General features: G+C 42.6%; 1 protein-coding gene across 2 annotated transcripts in view; it reads left to right on the top strand.

Annotated features, from left to right (window-relative positions):
• KIZ (kizuna centrosomal protein) overlaps nt 1–27,395 on the top strand; it is a 247,657-nt gene that overhangs the window by 141,535 nt on the left and 78,727 nt on the right. For both annotated transcript variants that reach the window (XM_040351175.1, XM_040351176.1), the window contains one exon: nt 8,094–8,190. In XM_040351175.1, the coding sequence (XP_040207109.1) occupies nt 8,094–8,190 (97 nt within the window). The remainder of the gene's footprint in view (nt 1–8,093; nt 8,191–27,395) is intronic.

Here is a 27,395-nt window from a genome sequence, read left to right as displayed (position 1 = left end):
GGCAGCTTATACCCACTGCTAGAAACAATTGGGAGTATATGATAATGCTACTTGATTGTTCCCAAAAACATGCACAGTATGCGCAACAGGAAAATGGTATCTGCCTGTGGACAGACATGTAGCTAAGATGCATAATTATGTTTATTATCAAGATGCCAACAGTGACATTTCTTGCCCTTAAGAGAGTCCATATACCCCCCCCCCCCCCCAAGGGGGATTGGAACAAAGTGTTACTTCAGCTTGAATTACTCTGGATATACCATCTCAGGGCAACGGCCCCCCCCAGTTATGAATGAAACAATGAATTAGAAGCCTTCTCTAGAAGGATTCATTGCTGGTAAAACTGATTAAAGTGGACCTTCTGTAATTTTTTCATCTTTCCATCTAATAAATCTTCTGCCCTTGTTGTTTTATCTTTGGATAGTAAAACATTTTATTTTCTGCCAGTAAATACCTTATACAGCCCACTTCCTGTTTCTTGTCTGGTCGTTAGCCTAGGCTTATGACATCATGCACAACTCTCTCCCACTCTCTCTCTCTCTCTCTCTCTCTCTCTCTCTCTCTCTATTACTCTGATGAGAGTTTGTCATGAAGGGAGGGGGGATGAGTCATAAGAGGGCCAATAGACGGGGGGCATTAAAAAAAGTTTTATTTTATTTTTTATTTTTACACTGTTCTTTTTAAAAAAATTGTGTCACTTTTATTTCTATTACAAGGAATGTAAACATCTGCCGCTAAGACGGATACCAGGGTTATGGCAGCTAGCTGCTGCCATAACAACGATATTCCACTTCAAAAAGCCGCTGTATAATGACTGCAGGCAGTTCGTAAATGTTTAAAGTGTGACATGTTACGTATCTATTTACTCGGCATAACATCATCTTTCACACTATACAAAAAAAATAATTAGCGGTGTTTCTTTTTATTCATGAAACAGTTTTTCCCCCTAAAAAAATTGCTGCGCAAATACTGTGCGACATAAAAAGTTGCAACGACCACAATTGTTTTCCATAGGGTGTCTGCTAAAACAATATATGCACTTTTAAGTACACAATGGGACCAGAGCATGTATGTAAAACGAAAATGTACTTAAAGGGTCACTAAAGGAATTTTTTTTTTTAGCTAAATAGCTTCCTTTACCTTACTGCAGTCCTGGTTTCATGTCCTCATTGTTCGTTTTTGCTTTGATGTTGCTGTAATTCCTCTCTGTTCTGGACACTTTCTGGTTGTCTGTTTCCTGATCACCACAGTACTGGTGACTAATCAAGGAGGTGTGATTACTGTGTGTCGGCTCCAATCCAGTTTCGTTTTACAAACCTGATCTGCCCTCTATTGGTTCTCTGGCTCTGTACATCAGAGAACCAGGAAACAACAGCAAAAACGAAACTAAACTGCAGGCACATTATATGATTGGTTTATATCTATTTTTAATCATTTTTAAAAGGAATCGGTTAACTATCGGTTTTTCACAGGTATGTTCAGCTGTCTGAGATCCACCCTGAATTGAAAACTGATGTGTTTTCTCTAGTTTAAATGACTATGGTATGTTCAGCTGTCTGAGATCCACCCTGAATTGAAAACTGATGTGTTTTCTCTAGTTTAAATGACTATGGTATGTTCAGCTGTCTGAGATCCACCCTGAATTGAAAACTGATGTGTTTTCTCTAGTTTAAATGACTATGGTATGTTCAGCTGTCTGAGATCCACCCTGAATTGAAAACTGATGTGTTTTCTCTAGTTTAAATGACTATGGTATGTTCAGCTGTCTGAGATCCACCCTGAATTTGAAACATTGCTGTCTGTTTTGTTTATGTCTATTTGATAATACTGGCATGTTGCTTTTGCTTAACCCTCTGTAGATCTGTCCACCTTACAATGTTTTATTATCTCCTCTGACTTACCCAAAATCACGGCCCATTAATTTTATTGCCCTCTTGCTGATCTGTTTTTGACCAAAGAATTTTGCCCTGTTGATCAGCATACCTTTAATACCTCCTGATTAGCTAATTGAAATGCACCCACCCCCTATCTCTGCCAGTATAAATGTAAGCATCCTTTAGGGGGAAGCATTAGCAGGGGGCTCATAGCGTTTGGGGCTCATTCTTCAAGTGGGGCGTTTCTATAAGTGGAAGCACTTCGGCTCTGCACTTCAGCGATTGTACAAGGCGGGGAAGTATTAAATGCCTTGTCTTTTATAATACAGGTATCACTTCTTTTTTTGGGAGGTTTTACTTTTCCTCCCCTTTCTAAAATGCACTGTCTACCACTGCTTCTGACAGCTGTGTCTTCTATCCTTAAACTGCCTTCCCTTCACCCCTCTTCGCCACCCCACACCTTGTATATATCACCCTCACTTCTGTCCTCTTCTTATTACTGCACTCACCAACTCATGCTAATTCTAAAACCAAATGCCCAATGCTCCAAATCGCTGGGGCATGTCCCCTCATATAAATCGCATTCTCACATTACCTCCCTCACCCTTCTACTTCTCCTATCCTCTGGTGATGTCTCCCCAAACCCTGGCCCTCCATCTAACTGTGCTCAACGCACCCATTGCCCTACACCCTCTGGATGCAGTCGCAATCCACACAATCTAATTCCCATTTCCCTTCTTCCCAAGACCAGACTCCCTTTCTCTTGCGCCCTTTGGAATGCTCGCTCCGTCTGTAACAAACTCACCCCCCTCCATGATCTCTTTATCGCTAACTCATTTAATCTACTCACCATTACTGAAACCTGGCTTCATGAATCCGACACCGCGTCTTCTGCTGCTCTATCTCACGGTGGTCTTCTTTGGACTCACTCCCCCAGACCCAGTGGACGCAAAGGAGGGGGTGTTGGAATCCTATTGGCCCCACATAGCACCTTTCAGGTGCTTCAGCCACCTCCCTCTATGTCACTCTCCTCATTTGAGGCACATTGCATTCGTCTCTTCTCCCCAGTTTCTCTAAGGATAGCTGTCATCTACCGCCCCCCTGGTCCAGTATCCTCCTTTCTTGATGATTTCTCTGCCTGGCTACCCTACTTTCTCTCTTCTGAAATCCCCACAATCATTCTTGGCGACTTCAACATCCCTACTAATGCTAACACTCTTGCAACTTCCAAACTTCTCAGTCTAACCTCCTCTTTTGACCTGAAGCAATGGATACATGCTCCTACTCACTCTGAAGGCAATACTCTTGACCTTGTCTTTTCCCACCTATGCACTCTATGCAACCTCTCCAATTATCCTTACCCCCTCTCTGATCACTACCTTATTAATTTTACTCTCTCACTCTCCTCCACATCCTCTCCCCCCAAATGCCTAACAGTTACTCGTAGAAACCTGGACCATATCAACCCTTCTCTTCTATACTCTGAGACTGACCACCTCTATGACAAAATTGCACCCCTGTCCTGCACCGACCTAGCCACTTCAGTCTACAACACTTCACTTCTAGCATCACTGGACAGACTGGCCCCTCTCACTACACGCAGAATAAGGCCCCGTCCCCTTCAACCCTGGCAAACAAATGATACTAGAAGTCTGAAAAAACATAGCCGTGCTCTCGAGCGCCTGTGGCGCAAGACTAAGTCCCAGGAAGACTTCGCCCAGTATAAATCTGCCCTCCAAATATACAATTCTAGCCTCTTCACTGCCAAGCAGACCTATTTTATCACCCTTATTAAAAACTTTTCATCCCGTCCCCGTCAACTCTTCTCTACCTTCAACTCTCTCCTTCGTCCTCCATTGCCTCCACCCACTAACTCACTCAGTGCCCAGGAGATCGCCAATCACTTCAAGCGGAAGATTGATACAATTCGCAACGAGATCTCTACTGTTCAGATACCCTCCACGCCTCACGCCTCATGCCTACAGGTACAGTCATTACTTCCCTCTTTCAACCCCACCACTATAGACGAGGTCGCTAAATTACTTGCTAACGTCCATCTTACCACCTGTGCTCTGGATCCTGTTCCCTCGCAAATGCTACGTTCGCCCTCTTGCTCTATTCTACACTCTCTAACCCACATCTTCAATCTCTCCCTCTCTTCTGGCATCTTCCCTAACTCTTTGAAACATGCACTAGTCAGCCCCATACTTAAAAAGCCCTCACTGGACCCATCCAATCTTGACAACCTACGCCCCATCTCCTTGCTCCCCTTTTTATCCAAACTCCTTGAACGTCTAGTCTACAACCAACTGAGCGTCCACCTTGCTAAAAATAACCTCCATGATCCCCTTCAGTCTGGATTTCGTCCTCAACATTCCACAGAAACTGCTCTCCTAAAACTAACAAACGATATACTAACAGCCAAAACTAAGGGACACTATTCTGTGCTCCTACTCCTGGACCTCTCTGCCGCCTTCGATACGGTTGACCACCCACTCCTCCTCAAAAAACTCCACAATTTTGGTCTCCGTGACTGTACTCTTCGCTGGTTCTCCACCTACTTATCCAACCGCACCTTCAGCGTTGCTTACAACTCTACTTCCTCCTCTCCTCTTCCATTCTCTGTTGGGGTCCCCCAAGGTTCTGTTCTTGGACCTCTCCTATTTTCTATCTACACCTCCTCCCTGGGTCAGCTGATAGCCTCCCACGGCTTCCAATACCATCTTTACGCTGATGACACTCAAATCTATTTCTCTACCCCTCAACTCACTTCTTCATTCTCCTCACGTATCACTAATTTACTATCGGATATATCAGTTTGGATGTCACACCACTTCCTCAAACTCAACCTATCCAAAACGGAACTTATAATTTTTCCTCCCCCACGTGCCTCTTCCCCTGATCTCTCTGTCAAAATTAATGGTACAACTATCTGCCCATCCCCACATGTCAAGGTCCTAGGAGTAGTCCTGGACTCTGAACTCTCCTTTAAGCCTCACGTTCAATCACTGTCCAAATCTTGCCGCCTCAACCTTCGCAACATCTCCAAAATACGCCCATTTTTAACCAATGACGCCACAAAACTCTTAATTCACTCCCTGGTCATCTCTCGCCTCGATTACTGCAACTCCCTCCTCATTGGCTTACCGCTGCATACTCTATCCCCCCTTCAGTCCATCATGAATGCTGCTGCCAGACTCATCCACCTTACCAACCGTTCTGTCTCTGCTACTCCTCTCTGTCAATCCCTCCACTGGCTTCCGCTCATCCAACGAATTAAATTCAAAATACTAACAATTACCTACAAAGCCATCCACAACTCTGCCCCCAGCTACATCACTGACCTAGTTTCTAAATACCAACCTGTACGTTCTCTTCGTTCTTCTCAAGACCTCCTACTCTCTAGCTCTCTCATCACCTGCTCCCATGCTCGTCTCCAGGACTTTTCTAGAGCCTCTCCATGCCTATGGAACTCCTTACCCCAATCTATCCATCTATCTCCTTCTCTATCAGCTTTTAGAGGATCCCTGAAAACCCTTCTCTTCAGAGAAGCCTACCCTTCCCACACATAACTGTTTTTTCATTTGAGTCCATCTGATCATCCCCCACAGCTAACTACCCTTTGTTCCACTTGACCCTCCCTTCTAGATTGTAAGCTCTAACGAGCAGGGCCCTCTGATCCCTCCTGTATTGATTGTATTGTGACTGTGCTGTCTTCCCTGATGTAAAGCGCTGCGCAAACTGTTGGCGCTATATAAATCCTGTATAATAATAATAATAATAATAATAACTATTATGTCGCTATACCCTATAAACAGTAATTTCAGCTAAATTTTTTTTTTCCTTTAGTGACCCTTTAAAGTGAAGCAATACCTTATTTCACTTCTGGGGTGTCAGGGGCTGTAGAGGGGGGTCAGAGACTGTAGCAGGGGGGGTCAGGGAGTGTGTTTCCAAGCAGCGGGGAATCTAAACTATCCGCGCACAGATTACTCAACTGCAGCTTTAGCTTGAGAGCCACTTTACATACACTCACGGGTATGTCCTTACTTGCGAGTGTATGTAAAGTGAGTGTACTTAAAGCGGGGTATGCCTGTATAATGTTTGGGGGTTCTGAGTAATTTTCTAGCAAAAAAGAAATATGATTTTTACATGTAGGAGAGAAGAATTGGCCTGGGTGGCAAGGGGTTAATTACCATAAGTAATATAAAAATATTTATTATATATTGTTTTTAAGGTAATTTACTATATTTTCAAAATCTGTACTGCTGCAGGCAGCAGATTCTCATTGTCCCTCTTAACTGTGTGAAAAAAACACGGGATTGTGGGTAAATCTTATATACATAAACACATGTTTTTTTTTCTTCTGGTTAAGAGGGCTGGGCTGGAAGGGACATTTGACTTTTAGACACATGCTCCTTCTATGACATTGCAGTGAGAGGCGTGCCTCCACTACATCATTTTTATTGGACAGCTGGGACCAATAGTACTTTACCATTGGTCCAAGACTCCAAGCTGTTATTGAGCTCAGTGCCTCTGTCAAGAAGTCAGAGGCACTGTGAGCTCAACCACTCAGTCTGCTGCAAACAGAGTGTGTCAACTTGTATTTAAAGTGGCTGCTCTGTATGGAGCTTTTGACAAGCTCTGCAAGGAACCCCAAATATGTCTGGAACCATAGGTCATAGGAGCCCCACATTTTTACCAGTGGTGGGGTAGCACTAATGTCCCTATGACCCCAGGTCGCCGAGCTATGACCCTCGAACCTAAATTTATTATTTTTTTTAATGATCATGGCAGGTGAGGCCTGGTCTTACCTGCCTCCCCTGACTGCACGTCCCTGCCAGAATGAAGATCCTTCTGCCTCCTCATGTCCCTGTGTGGACATATGGGGGGAGGGGGGTGCAGGCTTGTATGTTCAGCCACAATGGGGTTTGTTGCCCTACTTTACCAATTTTGGACAGTTGGCCTGGGGAAGAAGGCAGGGTTGCCATCTCCTTGCTTGCTCTACTTCTTCCAAGTGCAGTAATGGGGAATGCAGTGGAGAACAACCGTGTTAGCGGCATCCCAGAGGTGATGTCATCTGCTTAATGTGATGGTATCAATGCACCTAGATGCATGAAACCAAAGATGGTGTACCATGTTTTCCCTCCACAGTGGAGGCTTATGGGAACATTTTAACTTTTTGTTTAAGTATATTGTTGACTGGCAATTAATTTTTCCCCATATAAGGAGTTCTGGCCAGACATAAGAGGATAGACGATTGATTGCTGAGAGTCCATGAGATTGCTTGTAGTTTTAGGAACTTGAAGTTTGTAAGTAAATAGGTTACATTCGTTAATTCAGGACATTTTCGATGTTACATCTGTTTTGGTTTTCCTTTTGTTAAATATGAAGGGGTAGAGAAGCAATAATGGGTACCCTTTGGTTTTTACAGTATAAAATAATGATGTAATATTATGTATCCTTAATGTTTTCTGGAACAATCAAGTAGCATTATCATATACTCCCAATTGTTTCTATTCTACATGTGCACTTATAATAAGGCTATCTTTTTTAAAGGCGTTATTCTGGTATTTGCACATCTTCTTATTTACATTTTATTATTTCCAGGGGTGTGTGTGGCCATGTCATCCTTCTGTGCCCATGGTATGGCTGGCGGGAGAGACAGTTTTCCCTAAAGTCTAAAGAGAGGACATTTGGTATTTGTGCATTATATGGCTGTTGTAATTACCAGTATATGTGTATGAGAATGTAGGTGTTGTACAATTAAAAACTCTGGAGGTTTAGCACAAGTTTAGATAGTGGATCTTGAAATAGTTTTTTTGTTTATTTCAGTGTGGTATGCCCTTACCCCTGAGGAAGAATTTAAAATGTGTTGGGTTAGCCAGCAAATGGACTTCTAAACAATCACAAATACAGTATAGTGGGTTATATGTTATAAGCCTTATCTGGGTTAAGAGTGGGAGTACTACATATGTGAATTTATAATCTTGGTTAGCCAGTTACATTCTGGAACTTGTTCTACGTACAGAATATGCTGTTTTTATTGTTCACATTTATTAATCCTATATTTGTATATAATAAAGTGAAGATTTTTAGACAATTGGTTTGGTTGTCTTCAAAGTCCAAACAAAGTTTTTTTTTTTTTTCATGGAATTCTAATATTGTAAGGATGGTGGCAACCTCTGTCTACATTGGAATCCACTTTCTATTCTGTTACAGGATTAACATCTGCCAATATACATTTCACAAGAAAACCAACAAGCAAGCAAATCTCTGACGCTACCATTTCGTCTAGCGAGTCAAGCCCTGAACATAGGTAAATAAAGCTTATACAATGAAATATCAAAGGGCATTATTGCCTTAGAGTGGATCATAATTCTGCATAAAAGCAGACACCTTGTGGTGCCAGTACCTATGTGTCAGTATTCCTGTTGAGCTGGCTGCATACAAGGGACTACACGTGTCATTAAAGGGGTTGTAAACCTTTGTGTTTTCTCACCTTAATGCATCCTATGCATTAAGGTGAAAAAACGCCATGTAGTGTCCGGCCCCCAGCCCCCCGTTTTACTTACCTGAGCCCCGAATTTCCGTGGGTGCGTCCCCACCATCCTCTCCACGGAGTCCCGGCTTTGATTGGATAGATTGATAGCAGCGCAGCCATTGGCTCCTGCTGCTGTCAATCAAATCCAATGATTAGGGGGCGGGGCAGAGTCACACACTCAGCGTCTATGGACGCCGAGTGTATGACTCAGGAGCGTGCCCGCAAGGTAACCCCCTCAGGAGAGCGCTTCTCCTAGGAGGTTATCTAATGCAAGGAGGAGCAAAGCTTTAGTATCACTTTAAGCCTAACCCCACAGCACTCAACAGTTCAGAGCCAGAATACCTGTTAGGCATTGAAGTTTTGCCATTGAACTGTGTATGGAAGCTGGCTAGACCTAATGTTGACTTGGGAAGAAGTTTACAGACACCATAAGACACGGCGATCGGATCCTGTTCTGTACTTGGTATGGAGACGAGTGAGGGGGAAGATGGCCCAGGTGCCATTGCAGGGCGGAAGCAAGGTCAAAAAGTCACTTCCGCCCAAAGCTCCTGAATGGAATTTTATTTTATTTTTTTAAATGACATTTATTTTTTTATTATTATTATTGCATTTTAGTGTAAATATGAGATCTGAAGTCTTTTTGACCCCAGATCTCATATTTACAAGGTCCTGTCATGCTTTTTTTCTATTACAAGGGATGTTTACATTCCTTGGAATAGAAATAAAAGTGACACCATTTTTTTTTAAAACAGTGTAAAAATAAAAGGTAAAATAAATAAGAAAAAATTTAATGAAACTTTTAAACGCCCTGTCCCGCCAAGCTCGCATGCAAAAGCGAACGCACACATGAGCAGCACCCGCATATGAAAACGGTGTTCAAACCACACAAGTGAGGTATCTCTGCGATAGATTTATTTTAAACATCGCCTATGGAGATTTTTAAGGGTAAAACTGTGTCGCCATTCCACAAGCGGGCGCAATTTTGAAGTGTGACATGTTGGGTATCAATTTACTCTGTGTAACATTATCTTTCACATTATATTAAAAAAATGGGCTAACTTTTTACTATTGTCTTATTTATTTTTTATTCAAAAAAGTGTATTTTTTCCCAAAAAAAGTGAGCTTGTAAGACCACTGCGCAAATACAGTGTGACAGAAAGTATTACAATGACTGCCATTTTATGCTATAGCATGTAATGTATAATGTTGGGTTCTAAGTAATTTTCTAGCAAAAAAAAAATAATTTTTTAACTTGTACACAACAAATCTCAGAAAGAGGCGGTCCTTGAGGGGGGTGACCTCTACAAAAATATATGACAGATATAAGGCTTCAGTCTTCGAAAGCTACCTAAAAAATATCGGATGCCCAAAATCAATATTTCATATAATGTCCGTGGAATAAATGCCCCCATCAAAAATGCAAATATAATGCGGGAATTAACTTTTTTAAAAGCCAACGTGATCTTTTTACAGGAAACTTATTTGTGTATGCACACCAACCGCAGAATTGTCTCAAATGAGTTCCCCCTGTGGTTTTATGCGGACTCCCCCATTTTTCGTGCTAAAGGAGTCGCCATAGGGTTTGCTAGAGGTGTCCGGTTCATATTAGAAGAGAGGAGGGCGGATCCAGAAGGGCGTTTTTTATTTATAAGGGGAAACCTGAACAGTGTCGGGATCTCACTGGCAAACATTTACAGACCAAATAAAAAGTCTGTTTAATACCTAGCGGGAATTATGGAGGCGTTCATGGAATTTAAGACTGGGGGGGCCATTATGGCAGGGGATTTCAACTTGTGTCTACATCCAAAACTAGATAGTACGTCGCATACACAGGGTACTGGAATGGCTTAGAGGAATAAATTAAAAAAGAAGATGCACCAATATCAATTAGTGGATGCGTGGAGATCACAACACCTAAAACAAAGAGATTATACATTCCACTCCCCTGTACAAGGGACATACACAAGAATTGATTACATTTTGGGAGAACATGCTACTGGATTTGGTGGAAGATACAAATATCGGAATCACAACATTCTCTGATCATGCACCTATTACATTTCAATTGAAAATGGTAGAGACAGAAAATAGGAAAAGTAACTGGAGGTTGAACGAAGAACTTCTACTAGATAAAGAGATAGAAAAGAGAATAAAGAAAGAATTATAACAGTTCTTTATTGAGAATAGTACAGAAGGAATGTCTGAGGCGATAATATGGGAAACCCATAAGGCTTACATTAGGGGTATCTTGATTAGGGAGGGAGCTGGAAAAAAGAAAATAGAAAAAAATAAGTTTAACTAAAGAAATATTTGAATTAGAACAGCTACATAAGGAAACTAGAGAGAAAGAACTCCTATTGAATCTTCGTATTAAAAGAGAGGAAATGAGAGGAGTAATTAAACTGGAATCCCGAATGGCTTTGAGTCTGGTTAAGAAAGAAAGATATCAATAGGGTAACAAGGCGGGGAAATATCTGGCGAATTTACTAAAAAACAGCTAACTATATAGAAAGAATACAGAAAAATACCGGGGAAATAAGATATAAGACATCAGAGATTGCTAAAAACTTTCAAGAACTTTATGGGAAACTCTATGCAATTAACATAAATGACACTAAAGAAGAGGTAAAACAAAAAGAGGAGAAAATAAAAACTTATCTGAAGGAGATGGACTTAAATAAAATCCCAGAAGATAAAATTAATTATCTTGAAACCCCCATAACAGAAGAAGAAATATTAAAAATCATACAAGAATTGCCAAACAGGAAAAGCCCCGGCCCAGACGGTCTGACTATACTGTATTATAAAAAATTCCCAGATATACTAATTCCGAAACTGTGTTCCTATTTTAATGGGATTGGAGAAAAGTGGGAAAGGCTCTAAAAGCTTTAATAACTATAATCCCTAAAGATGGTAAAGACAATACTTTATGCTCTAGTTATAGGCCAATTTCTCTCCTCAATACTGATATAAAGTTATTTTCAAACGTTCTCGCCAATAGGATGAAAAAAATAATGAAGGACGTGGTCCATACGGACCAAGTGGGATTTATCACAGGAAGGGAAGGAAGGGACAATGGAATAAGAACCCTGCTGGCTATAGAGGAAATCAGAAAAAGCGGAGCCCCAGGTCTACTCCTTTCAATTGATGCAGAAAAAGCCTTTGACAGGGTAGACTGGGGGCTTCATGCAGGATACACTGGAGGCGATAGAATTGGGGCCCAGAATAAGAGGCTGGATAAAATCACTATATAATAGACCTACAGCAAGAATTCAAATAAATGGGACCATCTCAGAACCTTTCGAAATGAAAAATGGCACCCGACAGGGGTGCCCCTTGTCACCGCTGTTGTTTACTCTCGCACTATAACCCCTGTTAAGGGGGATATGGTGAAATGTTAATATTAAGGGGATACAAATTGGAGGGGAAGAGCAAAAACTCACCGCATACGCGGACAATATTTTATTCTTTGTGATAAACCTTAGGATAACCCTGCCTAATCTAATAAAAACGATTAAAGAGTTTGGCAGGATGTCCAATTTTAAGATAAATCCAGCCAAGTCGGAAATACTGAGTATAAGCATCCCTAAAACAGAAAGGCGTGCTCTTCAGGAAGATTTCCCTTTTGGCTGGAAAAAAGAACAAAAATATCTTGGAATTAGGCTGGCAACCTCCACGGAGACCTTATATAAAATCAACTTTATTCCATTGTTAAATGAGGTTATAGTAGAACTTAACAGAATTGCACCGGGGCAACTATCTTGGAGCGGCAGAATAAACATCTTTAAAATGGCAATATTACCTAAAATAGTATATAAAATGCAGATGCTCCCAATTCCAATACCACAAGCATATTTCAAAAAATTACAGTCAGTGTTCCTAAAGTTTATCTGGAGAAGGACAAAAAAGCGTGTATTAAACTAACACTATTGATTAAAGATAAGGCACAAGGGGGGTTAGGGGCACCTGATGTAAGAAACTACTACCACGCGATTGTAATATCACGAATAATTGATTGGGCTAAAAATAACACAGAAAAAAGGTGGGTAAATATGGAGATTAAAAACGAGTAAAACAGCACTGGGGAAATGTATTTGGATCCTGGCACAGTATAGAGAAATCAGTTCAGATGCTCACTGCATCACTAGGCACGCATTAAAAATATGGGATAAGATGCACAAGAAGGAAAAATGGGATTACAACTCACCCTTTATACCTCTAACTGACACACAATTATTTTTACCATGAGTAGAAACATTTTTTGGTAAATGGATATTTCAAGATAACATACAATTAAAAGATGTAATGGAGCAAAACAAACTGTTAACTTTTCAGGAACTAAAAAATAAAAAGGCAGTGATTTTGATTGATGCATGGCGGTACGCGCAATTAATTTTTTTTTTTCGAAAGACTCCCCCAGCCTATTCGATCAGAAGTAAATCTACGGCCCCTTGAAAAATTATGCGAGGGAAAGGCTGAAAAGGGGACAGTTTCCAAGATATATAAGATCTTGAACGAGTCAAAATTGCGGGGCGTCCCGCCATACATCAAGAAAGGGAGGAGGAATTGGGCTCATGTGTAAATGAGTGTGAGATCAATCAATTAATAAAGAGGGTACATGCCACATTGGTAAACTGTAATATAACGGAATTGAATTATAAATGCCTGGTGCGCTGGTACCTTACCCCGGATATGGTACATAAATACTCAGGAACTACATCACAGCTATGTTGGAGGGGCTGTAACGAAGTAGGTACTATGGCCCACATTTGGTGGACCTGCTCTAAAATGAGAAAATACTGGGGGGAGATGAGACAAAAAAATAGAGAAATAAATGTTGAACTCCCGGACGACCCGTGGGTATGTGTGTTACATGGGTCTCGAATGCCAACTAAACTCTACCTGAAGACATTACTCCCACAGCTCCTGAACGCTGCAAAGGGCCAAATATCCCTACACTGGCAAGAACTGGAGAGTCCCACATTGAGGGGGTGGTGCAACAAAGTAGATGAAAATTACAATATGGAATATCTGAGATTTAGCGGAGGAGTTTGAAGAGAAGTGGAAGGAATGGATAGGGTATAAGTATACTATGGGCTATGCAGAAGTGATGGGTGCATAACACAATTTTATATCTAATGGCACGTGGTAGAGCTTGGGTATTTTACCCCGTGTTCAACCCGTTCAATTTGATAGGGTACAGGACACTATAAATTAATCCGGGGGAAAAATAATGTAGGAGAGAGGAGGTAGGGAGGTGAGAAAGAGAAGTACACATAAAAGAGGGAAGCTTGGAAGTCAGTGATATACGGGAAGGGAGAGGTCTGGGAGGGGGGGGGGGATTGTACATCTCCTGTACTATGCCCACAGTCTCTGATCATCTCCTGTACTATGCCCACAGTCTCTGATCATCTCCTGTACTATGCCCACAGTCTCTGATCATCTCCTGTACTATGCCCACAGTCTCTGATCATCTCCTGTACTATGCCCACAGTCTCTGATCATCTCCTGTACTATGCCCACAGTCTCTGATCATCTCCTGTACTATGCCCACAGTCTCTGATCATCTCCTGTACTATGCCCACAGTCTCTGATGATCTCCTGTCCCACGTCTGCAGTCTCTGATCATCTCCTTTAGTATTTTGGGGGAGAGCCATGCGCACTTGCGCTGCAATCGTGATGCATCGTGGAAATGAATCGAATCGTGGACTTGATAATCGTAATCGCATCAAATCGTTAGACCGGTGAAGATGCGCAGCCCTACTAGTAATGTTTTAATAGGTATTCATCAAGTGTAAATCCTTCATAGCTGATCCTGCAAAGTTTGAATAGATTAGCAGTACTATTAATATTTTGATAATTCAGTATATCGCTGATTTGCAATGGCATCTGTAAATATAGTCACGGACAGCTTTTCCTGCCTGCTTCTTAACCAGCTATTCTTCACACACAATTCGAATTGTTCCGAAAATTTGGAATTCGTCCGAATTTCAACATAATTCGTTACTATTTCATTAGAATCTCTGAATAACCAAAAATGTGTCTGAATTTATATTTGGACCGAAACGTATTGCACATGTCTGCCCTACTCTTCAGGTGACAATGGTTTCCCCAGACAGAAAGTGAAAAATCTCCAACAGCAGCCAGACTGATTTAAATTTTTTATTTTTTTTAACTGGGGGAGAAATAGAACCCCAGTCCTTTTTTTATTACTGGATTTACATATATGAGGAACGGGATCTTTTGTTAAAGTGTCACTAAACCCACATCATAAAAAACTATCAATAAAAAGTGTATTACATGCTGTTCATACTCACTCCGTCACTATGGGATTCATTATCTAAATTCTGCAAAAAATCTGGTTGATCTTTCTACTCTCTTTCTCCACCTTCTGTTCATGTCTCCAATTCAGCTAGTGATTTTGCACCAGTGGTGGCAACTTTGCACATGCTCATTTTTTTTTTTTTTGGAGTTTCTATTCTGAGCATTTCCTCCCTATCACATATGAGCAGCCCATGTCACTATAGAGTCATACATGTGGGCATATGCACAGTGATAAATGACAGCCCACTCCCTCCCTCCCTCCTCCATGCCCACTTACTGGCTAAACACAATGGGGGGATATTACATGTAGATTAATGGTGGCTTCACCTCCCTCTTATTCTAAGACACAGGCTGGAGGTGTATGACACAGCCTGTGACTTCAAAAATTCACCCATACCGTGTTCCGTGTTATTTCCACAAAATAATAAAGATTTGATTTGAAATATATATTTATATGCCAATTTAAAACCGGTTATTGATCTTATTTATTTTTACTCTGTATTCCAAAGGCTGTTTTTTTATTTTAAACATGTGGCCAGCAGCAGAGGACTAGAAGCTCCTCCTGCTTATGTTTTTCTGCAGACAGGCTTGGGAAGATCTGGGTCATGTGACAGCTGTATATTGATTAGGAAAAAAGGTACTTAGATATTTTTTTATTATTATTAAAATAATTACAGTGCAATCATCCACATACATAATAAATAGGGACAATGTAAATTAAACAGTGTTTGTTTAGTATCACTTTAAAGTCCCATGTTATAAGAATCAAGTTCAATTTATAGAGCTCACTAGCCCTTGTTAGGCTGTTGTCATGAGACAAGGTGCCCCCAAAAAAGAGTTCTTGGGTAGGATCCAAACATTGAAGGTACAATAAGAGCACCATACCAATTGTTGTAGACTCCAGAAGTGTGTATATGGTTTCATATTAGGGTTGTATAAAAGTCTCCAATGCATTTTAGTGACTTTATCAAACTCAAATCCATACTGTGCTACTAGCCACAGAGTTATTGCTCCTGACTAGCGCCAATAGCAGCATAAATTCAATTAAAGTATAAAGGCAAAACTTTTTCTTTAGTTTTGGATTGAGTGGAGAGGGATTAGAGAACCCGACAGTTTTTATCACTGTCTGTGCTGCCATTTTCACCCTCTCGATTTGTTCTGTTTACTTTTATCACTAAGTAAAAGTTAATGAAAATCACATTTTGGGTTGTCCCCAGAAAAAGTAAGAGGGAAAATCTTCTTATAAGGAAACTAGTTCTGGGGGCCCCAAGAGATTCCCTTAATTTGCAGGAATTTCCTCACTTCCTGTTTTGGCTATGGGACAGGAAGTGAAGGGAAATCTCCCCAATAGGGCACAGATGGCAAAAATAAACCAACAGGGGTTATAACCCTCCTTTACGCTATCCAAAATGAAGAAAAAAATGCCTTTAGTTCTACTTTAACTCAAGTCATTTGAAGTCCATTTAGTTTCTATGTCCTAAATAGGAGAAAAGCTAAAGTCCACAAAATGCATTGGCTGTTTTATTTGACCCGTATATAAAATAAAATAAAACTATCCAGTACTCCACAGCCTTTGGTGTGGTGCTCTAATTGCAGCTTTAACGTTTTTATATATTACTTATCTGTCTCCCTACAGATATCCTCCAATTCCTGTCAGTAGAAACCTTTATCATTGGGACAGGAAGTGAAGGAAAATCTCTCTAAAGCTGGCCATACAACATACAATTTTCTTATTCAATTCTCTTTAGATTTACCTTCAACTGTAGTGCAAGTGCCTACCTCATTGTATACAAATTGAAAGTGTTTAGGCTTGACCTTATACATGCTTATACATGTATGGTTTTGGTAAATCTAGGAAGGAAAGTTGTACAAGAAAATTGTATAATGTATGGCCAGCCAAACAGTGTCCTGGATAGCAATTAAAAATGTTTTTTAACCCCCCACCTCTATTAACCACTTGCTTACTGGGCACTTAAACCCCCCTCCTGCCCAGATAAATTTTCAGCTTTCGGCACTGTCGCAATTTGAATGACAATTGCCCGGTCATACAACACTGTACCCAAATTAAATTTTCATAGTTTTTTTTCCCACAATTAGAGCTTTCGTTGGGTAATATTTGATCACCTCTGCGGTTTTTATTCTTTGTTAAAAAAAAAATGTAAAGACTGATTTAAAAAAAATAAATAAAAATATATATATATATATATATATATATATATATATATTTATATTTTGTTATAAAATTTTGCAAACAGGTAATTTTTCTCCTTCATTGATGTATGCTGATAAGGCTGCACTTATGGGCTGCACTGGTGGGCACTGATGGGCGGCACTGGTGGGCACTGATAGGAGCGGCACTGGTGGGCATTGATAGGTGGCACTGGTGGGCACTGAGAAGTGGCACTAATAGGTGGCATTGATAGGTGGCAGTGATGGGCAATGACGGGTGGCAGTGATGGACACTGGGTGGCAGTGATCGGCACTGTTGGTTACACTGATGGGCAGCATTACTAGGTGGCACTGATGAGGCACTGATTGGCACCACTGGTGGGAATTGATAGGTGGCACTTGTGGGCATTGATAAGTGGCACTGTGGGCACTGTCAGGAGGTATTTTAGAGCACAGATGAGGCAGAATTGCCTCTTCCTCTTCGGGACCGATGTCCCTTGTACACACAGCTGATCACGTGGTAAGGGGCCGGGAACGACCCCTTACACGGATCTGTGATCACCCGAGTCTCAGTGATCATGACGCACGTTGCACATGCAAAGGGGAGGTCGTCTATTGACGGCCTCCTGGATTTTCAGGTCCGCACTGTGGCCATCATTCGGCTATAGCGCAGGCCCCTAGTGGTTAAATACTCCCATCTGCTCTGTACCATTATAATAATTGTTCCTGTGCCAGTGTTCCACAAATCTGCCTGATTGTACCTATGTGAGCATGGCTACAGTGCTTGGCTGACTGTCAGCTCTCTTCTCTCTCTGGCTCATGGCTGCAGTGGGCGGGGTCGAACCCTCCCTCTGACGTGAGCCGAGTAGGAGGGGGAGAGAGAGAGACGACAGCTAAGCGTCGGGAGCCACGCTCTTAAAGGTACAATCGGGCATTTTTTTTTTACAGAACACAGGGACAATTATTATAATGATACAGAGCAGATGAGAGTATGTAATGGCAGCTATGAGAGCAGCAGGAGCGGGGGAGCGGGCACTGGTACTGGTTTGAGCAGAGAGAGGAGGGTAGAGAAGGACACCGGAGACAGATAGCAGGCTGCGGATGAGGGAATCACGCAGACTCCGGCAGCCATGATTATCGTGGTCAGTTTGCAGAGAGGAGGGTATAGCCAGGTTGAATCAGCCAGGTATTTCAGGTGATACAGGGGGGCAAATGACACAGCACAAGCACTGTGCTGTATAACATGCTTATTTACTTTTTTTGGGGTTAACAAACGCTTTAAAATGTGAAAGGGGTTCTTTTCTTTTCCCTACACCACCCCAAGAAAAAAAGTTTTGTCTGGATATTTTAAATACACACTATGCCTATCAACACAAAGTACTAAAACAGATAGATCAGACATATTTTCAAGGGTGTCAATTACTAATAAAAAAGATAAAAAGTTTGTTATTTGTACCTAGCTATTTGAGCAATTCTTAAATATTTTTATTATTTTATTATTTTTTATTTGCACTTATATACATTTTCTGGCAAAACGCACTTTGGTTTTTAAATGTTTCAATTGGTTATTTTGCACTGACCTTGGCTCTTTCCTTGTTGACTAAATGTAAAATCTCTGGTTAACTATGAATGCTTTTGCTGCATGTTTTCATGAAGCCCAGGTATTGTTGTGCAGCTGTTGTATTCTCATTTTAAGACTCAATTGACATCGCAGTGAACCTCAAATTAGCGTGTACAGCTGCTCTCCATAGGGCTACTTAGAGACCAGACAATGGCAGTTGTCAGGCAGAATGCTGACATAATGGAGCAAGGGTCTTGAAGAAATAAAGTGGCACATTTCTTCTTGTTAATATTGACAGCATGTAAACCAAGCCTTACTCAGTGCATATTTTATGTTTTATTCCCAAACGGACATATGATTCTTTCTTCTAAATGTCCAATCTGCCAAATCCACTGTTAATTTATTGAATTCTGCACACCCTCGTGTAATTCTACAATGGGAAAGTATATTGTGAAATGAGTGACACAAACACTGCTAGATAATGATACAAAATAGTAAAGATGGAACTCAATCACAGTGGCTTTGTGATTGGCACTCCTGCCTAGCGGCATCTGGGTCCTCAGTTCCAATCCTATCTAGGAGCAAAAGTACCCCAACTTCCTCCCACATTCCAAAGACATGCTGGTAGGTTAAAGGAGTTTTAAGTCCAAAGACAAACATTTATATTGCAGCTTAACAATTCGTAGATGTGATGGTGGCTGCATTATTTTCTTTATTGGGCTTTATTTCCTTTTTCATCTGGTGATCCAGCCTGTGGGCCAGATCCACAAACGAAGTACGCTGGCGTATCTACTGATACGCCGGCGTACTTTCAAATTTCCTGTGTCGTATCTTTAGTTTGAATCTTCAAACCAAGATACGACAGCATCTGGGTAAGATCCGACAGGCATACAGCTTTGTACGCCTTCGGATCTTAGATGCAATACTTCGGCGCCCGCTGGGTGGAGTTCGCGTCGTTTTCATCGTTGGGTATGCAAATTAGCGATTAGCGACGATCCACGAACGTACGCGCGGCCGTTGCATTTTCTAACGTCGTCTGTAGTCGGCTTTTTCCGGCGTATAGTTAAAGCTGGTATTTTGCGGTGTATAGATAGACTTGCCATGTTAAGTATGGCCGTCGTTCCCGCGTCGAAATTTGAAATTTTTTTTGCGCTATAAACAAAAATAGAGCGACAATTTTGAAAAAAATGCAATATTTTTTACTTTTTGCTATAATAAATATCCCCCAAAAACATATGTAAAAAAAAAATGTTCCCTCAGTTTAGCCTGATACGTATTCGTCTACCTATTTTTGATTTAAAAAATTGCAATAAGCGTTTATCGATTGGCTTGCGCAAAATTTATAGCGTTTACAAAATAGGGGATAGTTTTGACTATCGGACAATTTTGACACATTTTTGGGACCACTGTCATTTTCACAGCAAAAAATGCATTTAAATAGCATTCTATATTGTGAAAATGACAGTTGCAGTTTGGGAGTTAACCACAAGGGGGCGCTGAACGTGCTAGGCTTCACCTAGTGTGTGTTTACAACAGTAGGGGGGTGTGGCTGTAGGACTGATGTCATCGATTGTGTCTCCCCTATAAAGGGGATGACACGATCGATGCGCCGCCACAGTGAAGCACGAGGAAGCCGTGTTTACATACGGCTCTCCCCGTTCTTCAGCTCCTGGGAGCGATCGCAACGGAGCGGCTATAAACGAATAGCCGCGCCGTCGTCCCGGATCGCTCCCCGAGGGGATCCGACCGCCGCATGTAGCGGGGGGGGGGTCCCGATCGGACCCACGTCTAGGCAGGCACGTACAGGTACGTTGATGTGCCTGTCCGTGCCATTCTGCCGACGTATATCTACATGCGGCGGTCGCGAAGTGGTTAAAATGGTAGAAAAATCTGTAAGGTGAACTTACACTGGACCCCCTCCTCAACCCCTCTGATCCTGCTGACCTGTAGCGCGGTGATCACCCGTTAGCAGACCTCATTTAGCCGCTTCACTGTCCGGGGCTTAGAAATATCCCTGTAGCTTAAGCTCCTAATTGTACCTCCTTAAGAAGTATGTTTAGGAGCATTGTAATTGGTCGGCACATGGGCAGTGCCGAGCAATCAGAACCCACTTAGCCTGGCCTGTCACCATAAGCGAAGAGAAGAGAAAGCAGTGGGGATATAAAAATCACATACTTTTTATTGCAACTGTATTTATATATCTACATATATACTATATTACCAAAAGGGACACCTGCCTTTACATGCACATGAAATTTAATGGCATCCCAGTCTTAGTGTTCAATATTGAGTTGGCCCACCCTTTTGCAGCTATAACAGCTTCAACTCCTCTGGGAAGGCTGTCCACAAGGATTAGGAGTGTGTCTATGGGAATGTTTGACCATTCTTCCAGAAGCGCATTTGTGAGGTCAGGCACTGATGTGGACAAGAATACCTGGCTCACAATCTCGGCTCTAATTCATCCCAAAAGTGTTCTATTGGGTTGAGGTCAAGACTCTGTGCAGGCCAGTCAAGTTCCTTCAGCCCAAACTCGCTCATCCATGTTTTTATGGACCTTGCTTTCTGCACTACTCCAAATGCTTTGGTGGAGGGGGGTCATGGTGTGGGGTTGTTTTTCAGGGGTTGAGCTTGGTCCCTTAGTTCCACTTCTAGATTCCAAATTTGCTTGGAATCTAGAAGCCAGCTAAAAAAGTTAGGAGCCAGGAACGCGCCCTGTCCTGCCGAGCTTGCGCGCAGAAGCAAACGCATATGTGAGTAACGCCCGCAATAAAAGCGGTGTTCAAATCACACATGAGGTATCGCCGCGATTGATAGTGTGAGGAATAATTCTAGCCCTGTAACTCAAAACATGCAACCTGTAGAATTTTTTAAATGTTGTCTATGGAGATTTTAAAGGCTAAAAGTTTGTCGCCATTCCACGAGAGGTCACAATTTTGAAGCGTGACATGTTGGGTATCAATTTACTCAGCGTAACATTATCTTTCACAATATAAAAAAAATTGGGCTCACTTTACTGGTGCCTTATTTTTTAATTAAAAAAAGTGTATTTTTTCCCCAAAAAAGTGTGCTTGTAAGACCACTGCGCAAATATGATGTGACAAAGTATTGCGACGACCGCCATTTTATTCTCTAGAGTGTTGGAATAAAAAATATATATAATGTTTGGGGGTTCTAATTAGAGGGAAGGATGTCGAACCCTGTCTTAAGGTGTCGGCATACCAATACATTTTGGACAATTTTAATGCTCCCAACTTTGTGGGAACGGTTTGGGGATGGCCCCTTCCTGTTCCAACATGACTGCACACCAGTGCATAAAGCAAGGTCCATAAAGACATGGATGAGTGAGTTTGGGGTGGAGGAACTTGACTGGCCTGCCTGACCCTCAACCCGATAGAACACCTTTGGGGTGAATTAGAGTGGAGACTGCGAGCCAGACCTTTTCCTCCACATCAGTGCCTGACCTCACAAATGTGCTTCTTGAAGAATGGTCAAACATTCCCTTAGACACTTCTTATCCTTGTGGACAGTCTTCCCAGAAGAGTTGAAGCTGTTATAGCTGCAAAGGGGGGGGGGGCAACTCAATATTGAACCCTACAGACTAAAGCCTCGTACACACGGTCCAAGTTTATGGCCATGATTGTCTGACGGACGTGTTGTGTCGGATAATCTGACTGTGTGTATGCTCCATCAGACAATTATTGGCTGAATTAACGACAAAACATGCTCCTACATGGCTCCTCATGCTCACCAATTGTTGGGCAATAAATCTGTTACATCGGTTTATGTTAAAGATCAGCCAACAATAGCAGAAGTTGCCCAAAGGGTGACGATAAAGAGCTGAAAATCACGTGGTTTGGTGAATGTTAGTTGGACATGTTGTGCCGTGTGTATGCAGAACAAGTTCACGGCCAATGCCCTTTGGACCAAATTCCACTGAAAATTTGGTAGGAATACCGATAGTGTGTAAAGGCAGATGTCCCAATACTTTTGGCAAAATAGTGTGTGTAAATATGCGTATGTGTAGATAGATAGATAGATAGATAGATAGATATAGCTCTATCTATATCTACAGTGGGGCAAAAAAAAGTATTTAGTCAGCCACCAATTGTGCAAGTTCTCCAGCTTAAAAATATGAGAGAGGCCTGTCATTGTCATCATAGGTATACCTCAACTATGAGAGACAAAATGTGGAAACAAATCCAGACAATTACATTGTCTGATTTGGAAAGAATTTATTTGCAAATTATGGTGGAAAATAAGTATTTGGTCAATATCAAAAGTTCATCTCAATACTTTGTTATATAGATCCTTTGTTGGCAATGACAGGAGGAGTTCAAACGTTTTCTGCAAGTCTTCACAAGGTTGTCACACACTGTTGCTGGTATGTTGGCCCATTCCTCCATGCAGAACTCCTCTAGAGCAGTGATGTTTTGGGGCTGTCGCTGGGGAACACAGACTTTCAACTCCCTCCAAAGGTTTTTTATGGGGTTGAGATCTGGAGACTGGCTAGGCCACTCCAAGACCTTAAAATGCTTCTTACAAAGCCACTCCTTCCGCCCGGGCAGTGTGTTTGGGGTCATTGTCATGCTGAAAGACCCAGCCACTTTTCATCTTCAATGCCCTTGCTGATGGGAGGAGGTTTGCACTCAAAATCTCACGATACATGGCCCCATTCATTCTTTCATGTACACGGATCAGTTGTCCTGTTCCCTTTGCAGAGAAACAGCCCCAAAGCATGATGTTGCCACCCCCATGCTTCACAGTAGGTATGGTGTTCTTTGGTTGCAACTCAGCCTTCTCTCTCCTCACAGCTCCCGGTCCTGTCAGGGGAGAAATGCCTGACCGTCTGTTCATACAATGTATGAACAGCGATCAGTCATTTCCCCTAGTGAGTCCACCCCCCTTACAGTCAGAACACACCCAGGGAACATACTTAACCCCTTCCCCGCCCCAGAGTATTAACCCCTTCCTTGCCAGTGGCATTTTTATAGTAATCCAATGCATTTTTATAGCACTAAACACTATAAAAATGCCAATGGTCCCAAAAATGTGTCAAAAGTGTCTGCCATAATGTCGCAGTACCGAAAAAAAAAAACGCTGATCGCCGCCATTACTAGTAAAAACAAATTATTAATAAAAATGCCATAAAACTACCCCCTATTTTGTAAACGCTATAACTTTTGCGCAAACCAATCAATAAACGTTTATTGCGGGTTTTTTTTTTTCGAAAAATATGTAGAAGTATACGTATCGGCCTAAACTGAGGAATAAAATAGTTTTTTTTATATATTTTTGGGGGATATTTACTATAGCAAAAGGTAAAAAATATTCATTTTTTTCAAAATTGTCACTCTATTTTTGTTTATATCGCAAAAACTAAAAACCGCAGAGGTGATCAAATACCACCAAAAGAAAGCTCTATTTGTGGTAAAAAAAGGACACCAATTTTGTTTGGGAGTGACGTCGCACGACCGCGCAATTGTCAGTTAAAGCGACGCAGTGCCGAATCGCAAAAAGTGCTCTGGTCTTTGACCAGCAATATGGTCTGGGGGTTAAGTGGTTAAAGAAGAAGATACAGGTCTGTGAGAGCCAGAAATCTTGCATGTTTGTAGAGGACTAAATACTTATTTTCCACCATAATTTGCAAATAAATTATTTCCAAATCAGACAAATGTGATTGTCTGGATTTGTTTCCACATTTTGTCTCTCATAGTTGAGGTATACCTATGATGACAATTACAGATCGATATATAGGGCCAGATTCACGTAGGTGAGCGGCGGCGTAACGTATCGTAGATACGTTACACCGCCGCAAGTTTTCATTGCAAGTGCCTGATTCACCAAGCACTTGCGATGAAAACCTACGCCGTCGCAAGGCGGGCCAATTCAAATGGGCGTGTGCCATTTAAATTAGGCGCGCTCCCGCGCCGGACCTACTGCACATGCTCAGTTTCGTAATTCCTGTCGTGCTTTGCGCGCCGTGACGTCATTTTTTCGAACGGCGACGCGCGTAGCGTAATTCCGTATTCCCGGACGGCTTACGCAAACGACGTTCATTTTTAAATTTCGACGCGGGAACGACGGCCATACTTTATACAGCAATACGATTGCTGTGTAAAGTTAAGGCACCAAAAACGACGGGAAACTAGACTAGCGGCGACATAGCGAACGCGAAAATCCGTCGTGAATCGCCGTAACTCCTAATTTGCATACCCGACTCTGGTTTACGACGCAAACTCCCCCCAGCGGCGGCCGCGGTACTGCATCCTAAGATCCGACAGTGTAAAACAATTACACCTGTCGGATCTTAGGGATATCTATGCGTAACTGATTCTATGAATCAGTCGCATAGATACTCTGAGAGATACGGCGTCATATCAGGAGATACAACGTCGTATCTCGTCTGTGAATCTGGCCCATAGATATCTATAGATGTATGTATGTGTGTGTGTGTGTGTGTGTGTGTGTGTGTATATATATATATATATATATATATGTGTGTGTGTGTGTGTGTGTGTGTATATATATATATATATATATATATATATATATATATATATATATATATATATATATATATTATATATAATATATATGAGAGAGAGAGATAGTAATTTAGCTGTACTCCTAAATATTGGTACAGTGGTATAGCACAGATAGTCATTCTGTAGTAATTGAAGTATAAGCATACCACTCCAGGTCAGTCAGCCCTTGCACATACTAATCCTTTGTGCACGACCAGCTCTTCACTGACATATAGAGTATTATAAAAGTAATGCTAATTTTAAGCACATTTTAGTGTGAAACGCGTTAGAGGTCTCTGTCTTCCTTTTGTGTACTTATGAATTCATACAAATGAAGGAATTTTAACTTAGCTGGAAGTGCAGTCATCCACTAATTTGACCACTGTCTCTGTAGTAATCTCGCCATATTAGGAAATATTGGAACAACCCAGGCTGCCTTTTTCTAGTAATTTAGCCAGGCTATGATTTAGTACGGGCATCACTAAATGGCGGACCGCGGGCCAAATGCGGACCGCCTCACTCTCTTATGCGGCCCGCCGCGGTACCGCCATTTAGCAGCCTTTTCTTTCCCCTGCCGTCTCTGTAATCCTCACACAGAGCCGACAGGAGGAGGCGGGACAGTTCTGGATGCAGGGCGGAGTTGCCGGAGGTAAACAAGCAGGTGATTGGCTGCTAGGATGAAGGGCAGTCTTAGCAACCAATCATCATCTTACAACACCTGCCCTCCATCGGAGCTATGCCGTGCCTCCCTCCGATCTTCGGTCTATGCAAGGTGAGTGAGGGGGCAAAGTTGCAGTGGCTCTGTAGTTCCCTCACTGCGGGGGGGCCCTCAGGAGACCGGGATATCGCTCCATTGTTGCTGGCTGCAGTTATGAGCAGAGAGCGTCTACTCTCTGTCACACTGCCAAGACCTCGCACTGACAGCCCACCCCCCTCCTCCTCCGGACACTCAGACAGGAGAGGAGATAGAGAGAGCAGGAGCTTCTGCCCCGCCCACATCCAATCCCTGGCAGCTCCGTGCCTTGCAAAGGGAAAGTTCAGCAGCCTGCAGCTAGATAGATAGTGGATGAAAGATTGCAACCCTCCACAATAGGGGATCCACAGCTCTCCAGGACAGCCTTTCTTCCTTCCTTCAAACCTCTCAGTGATTGAAAAGAAAGCAGCTCACAGGTGGGTCAGTCATGAAGAGAGAGTCTGTTGTCACCTCCAGTGCCCCTCTACCAACACAGCAGCCTGCTGGGATTTCCCTGGTATGGTGCACTACAAGCCCCAGCATGCTCTGTCAGCCTATGTGTATGTATAGCACAGGTGACTAGGCCTGCTTGCTGACCACAGTGGCAGAACTCCACTGCCCAAGTCAATGGCAGCTGGTGCTCAAATAAACTGAAAAAAACCCCCCCCCATCAATTGCAGCCTCACTGTACCATCAAACGCTCCCACTGTGCCCCATCAAACGCTCCCACTGTGCCCCATCAAACGCTCCCACTGTGCCCATCGAATGCTCCCACTGTGCCCCCCCTACCGCTGTCTGCCCGGCACTTACCCTGTCTCAGTAGGGCAGACGGCGGGTGGGCACAATGCCCCCCCGCCATTTAGCAGCCTTTTCTTCCCCCTGCCGTCTCTGTAATCCTCACACAGAGCCGACAGCAGGAGGCGGGACAGTTCTGGATGGAGGGGGGCAGCAGTGGTTTCCTCCATGCTACCTTATATTTATTCTCTTTTCTAACACAGCAGGGGGAACTGCAAGTGCCAAGAATAGGGGGTGTCGGCGGCGGCCATTGATAGATTCATGCATTGCATGAATCTATCTATTGGTGATAGAGGGGGGTGGTTGGAGAGAGGGGGCAGCGACCGGGCGCACCACCACTGACCCAAGCCTCCATCTATGATGGAGGCTTTCTCTTATCTCGCCAGCCTCTGAGCACACCAATGTAAGGGAGAGCTCCGTGGACTGTAATGTAAAGGGGGATTCTGATATAAGTGAGGGCTTTGGTGAGTAGAGACCCCCTTATATCGGTTCCCAGAGCACCCCTTACATCAGAGTTCCCCTTTATATTACAATCCACAGAACTCCCCCTTAGGGCCCTTTCACATGGGACAAAACGGACACCATGATCATTGGAAAGGGCCCCGGGACCAGAGATCAGGGGGGCCTTTATGGTTCCCTGCACCTGGGCCCAGATGGTTCTAGTTATGCCTCCGAGTTACAGGGAGTGAGGACACTGGTCTGGAAAGCGGAAAAAGATAACTCGCTGAGGACATTAAAGTGGAGTTGTTGAGGGCTGTCATGTGGTGGGCTGAGGACATGAGGGTGGGGGGGGAGGGAGGCTGAGCGGACTGTGATGTATGGGGGGAGATGTGGATATTACAGGGTGGGAGATGTGGACATGACAGGGGGGAGG

This window comes from Rana temporaria, chromosome 4, assembly GCF_905171775.1.
Source record: "Rana temporaria chromosome 4, aRanTem1.1, whole genome shotgun sequence".
Classification (NCBI taxonomy): domain Eukaryota; kingdom Metazoa; phylum Chordata; class Amphibia; order Anura; family Ranidae; genus Rana; species Rana temporaria.
Note: the sequence above shows the minus strand (reverse complement) of the source record. Positions and strands in the feature narration are given on the sequence as shown.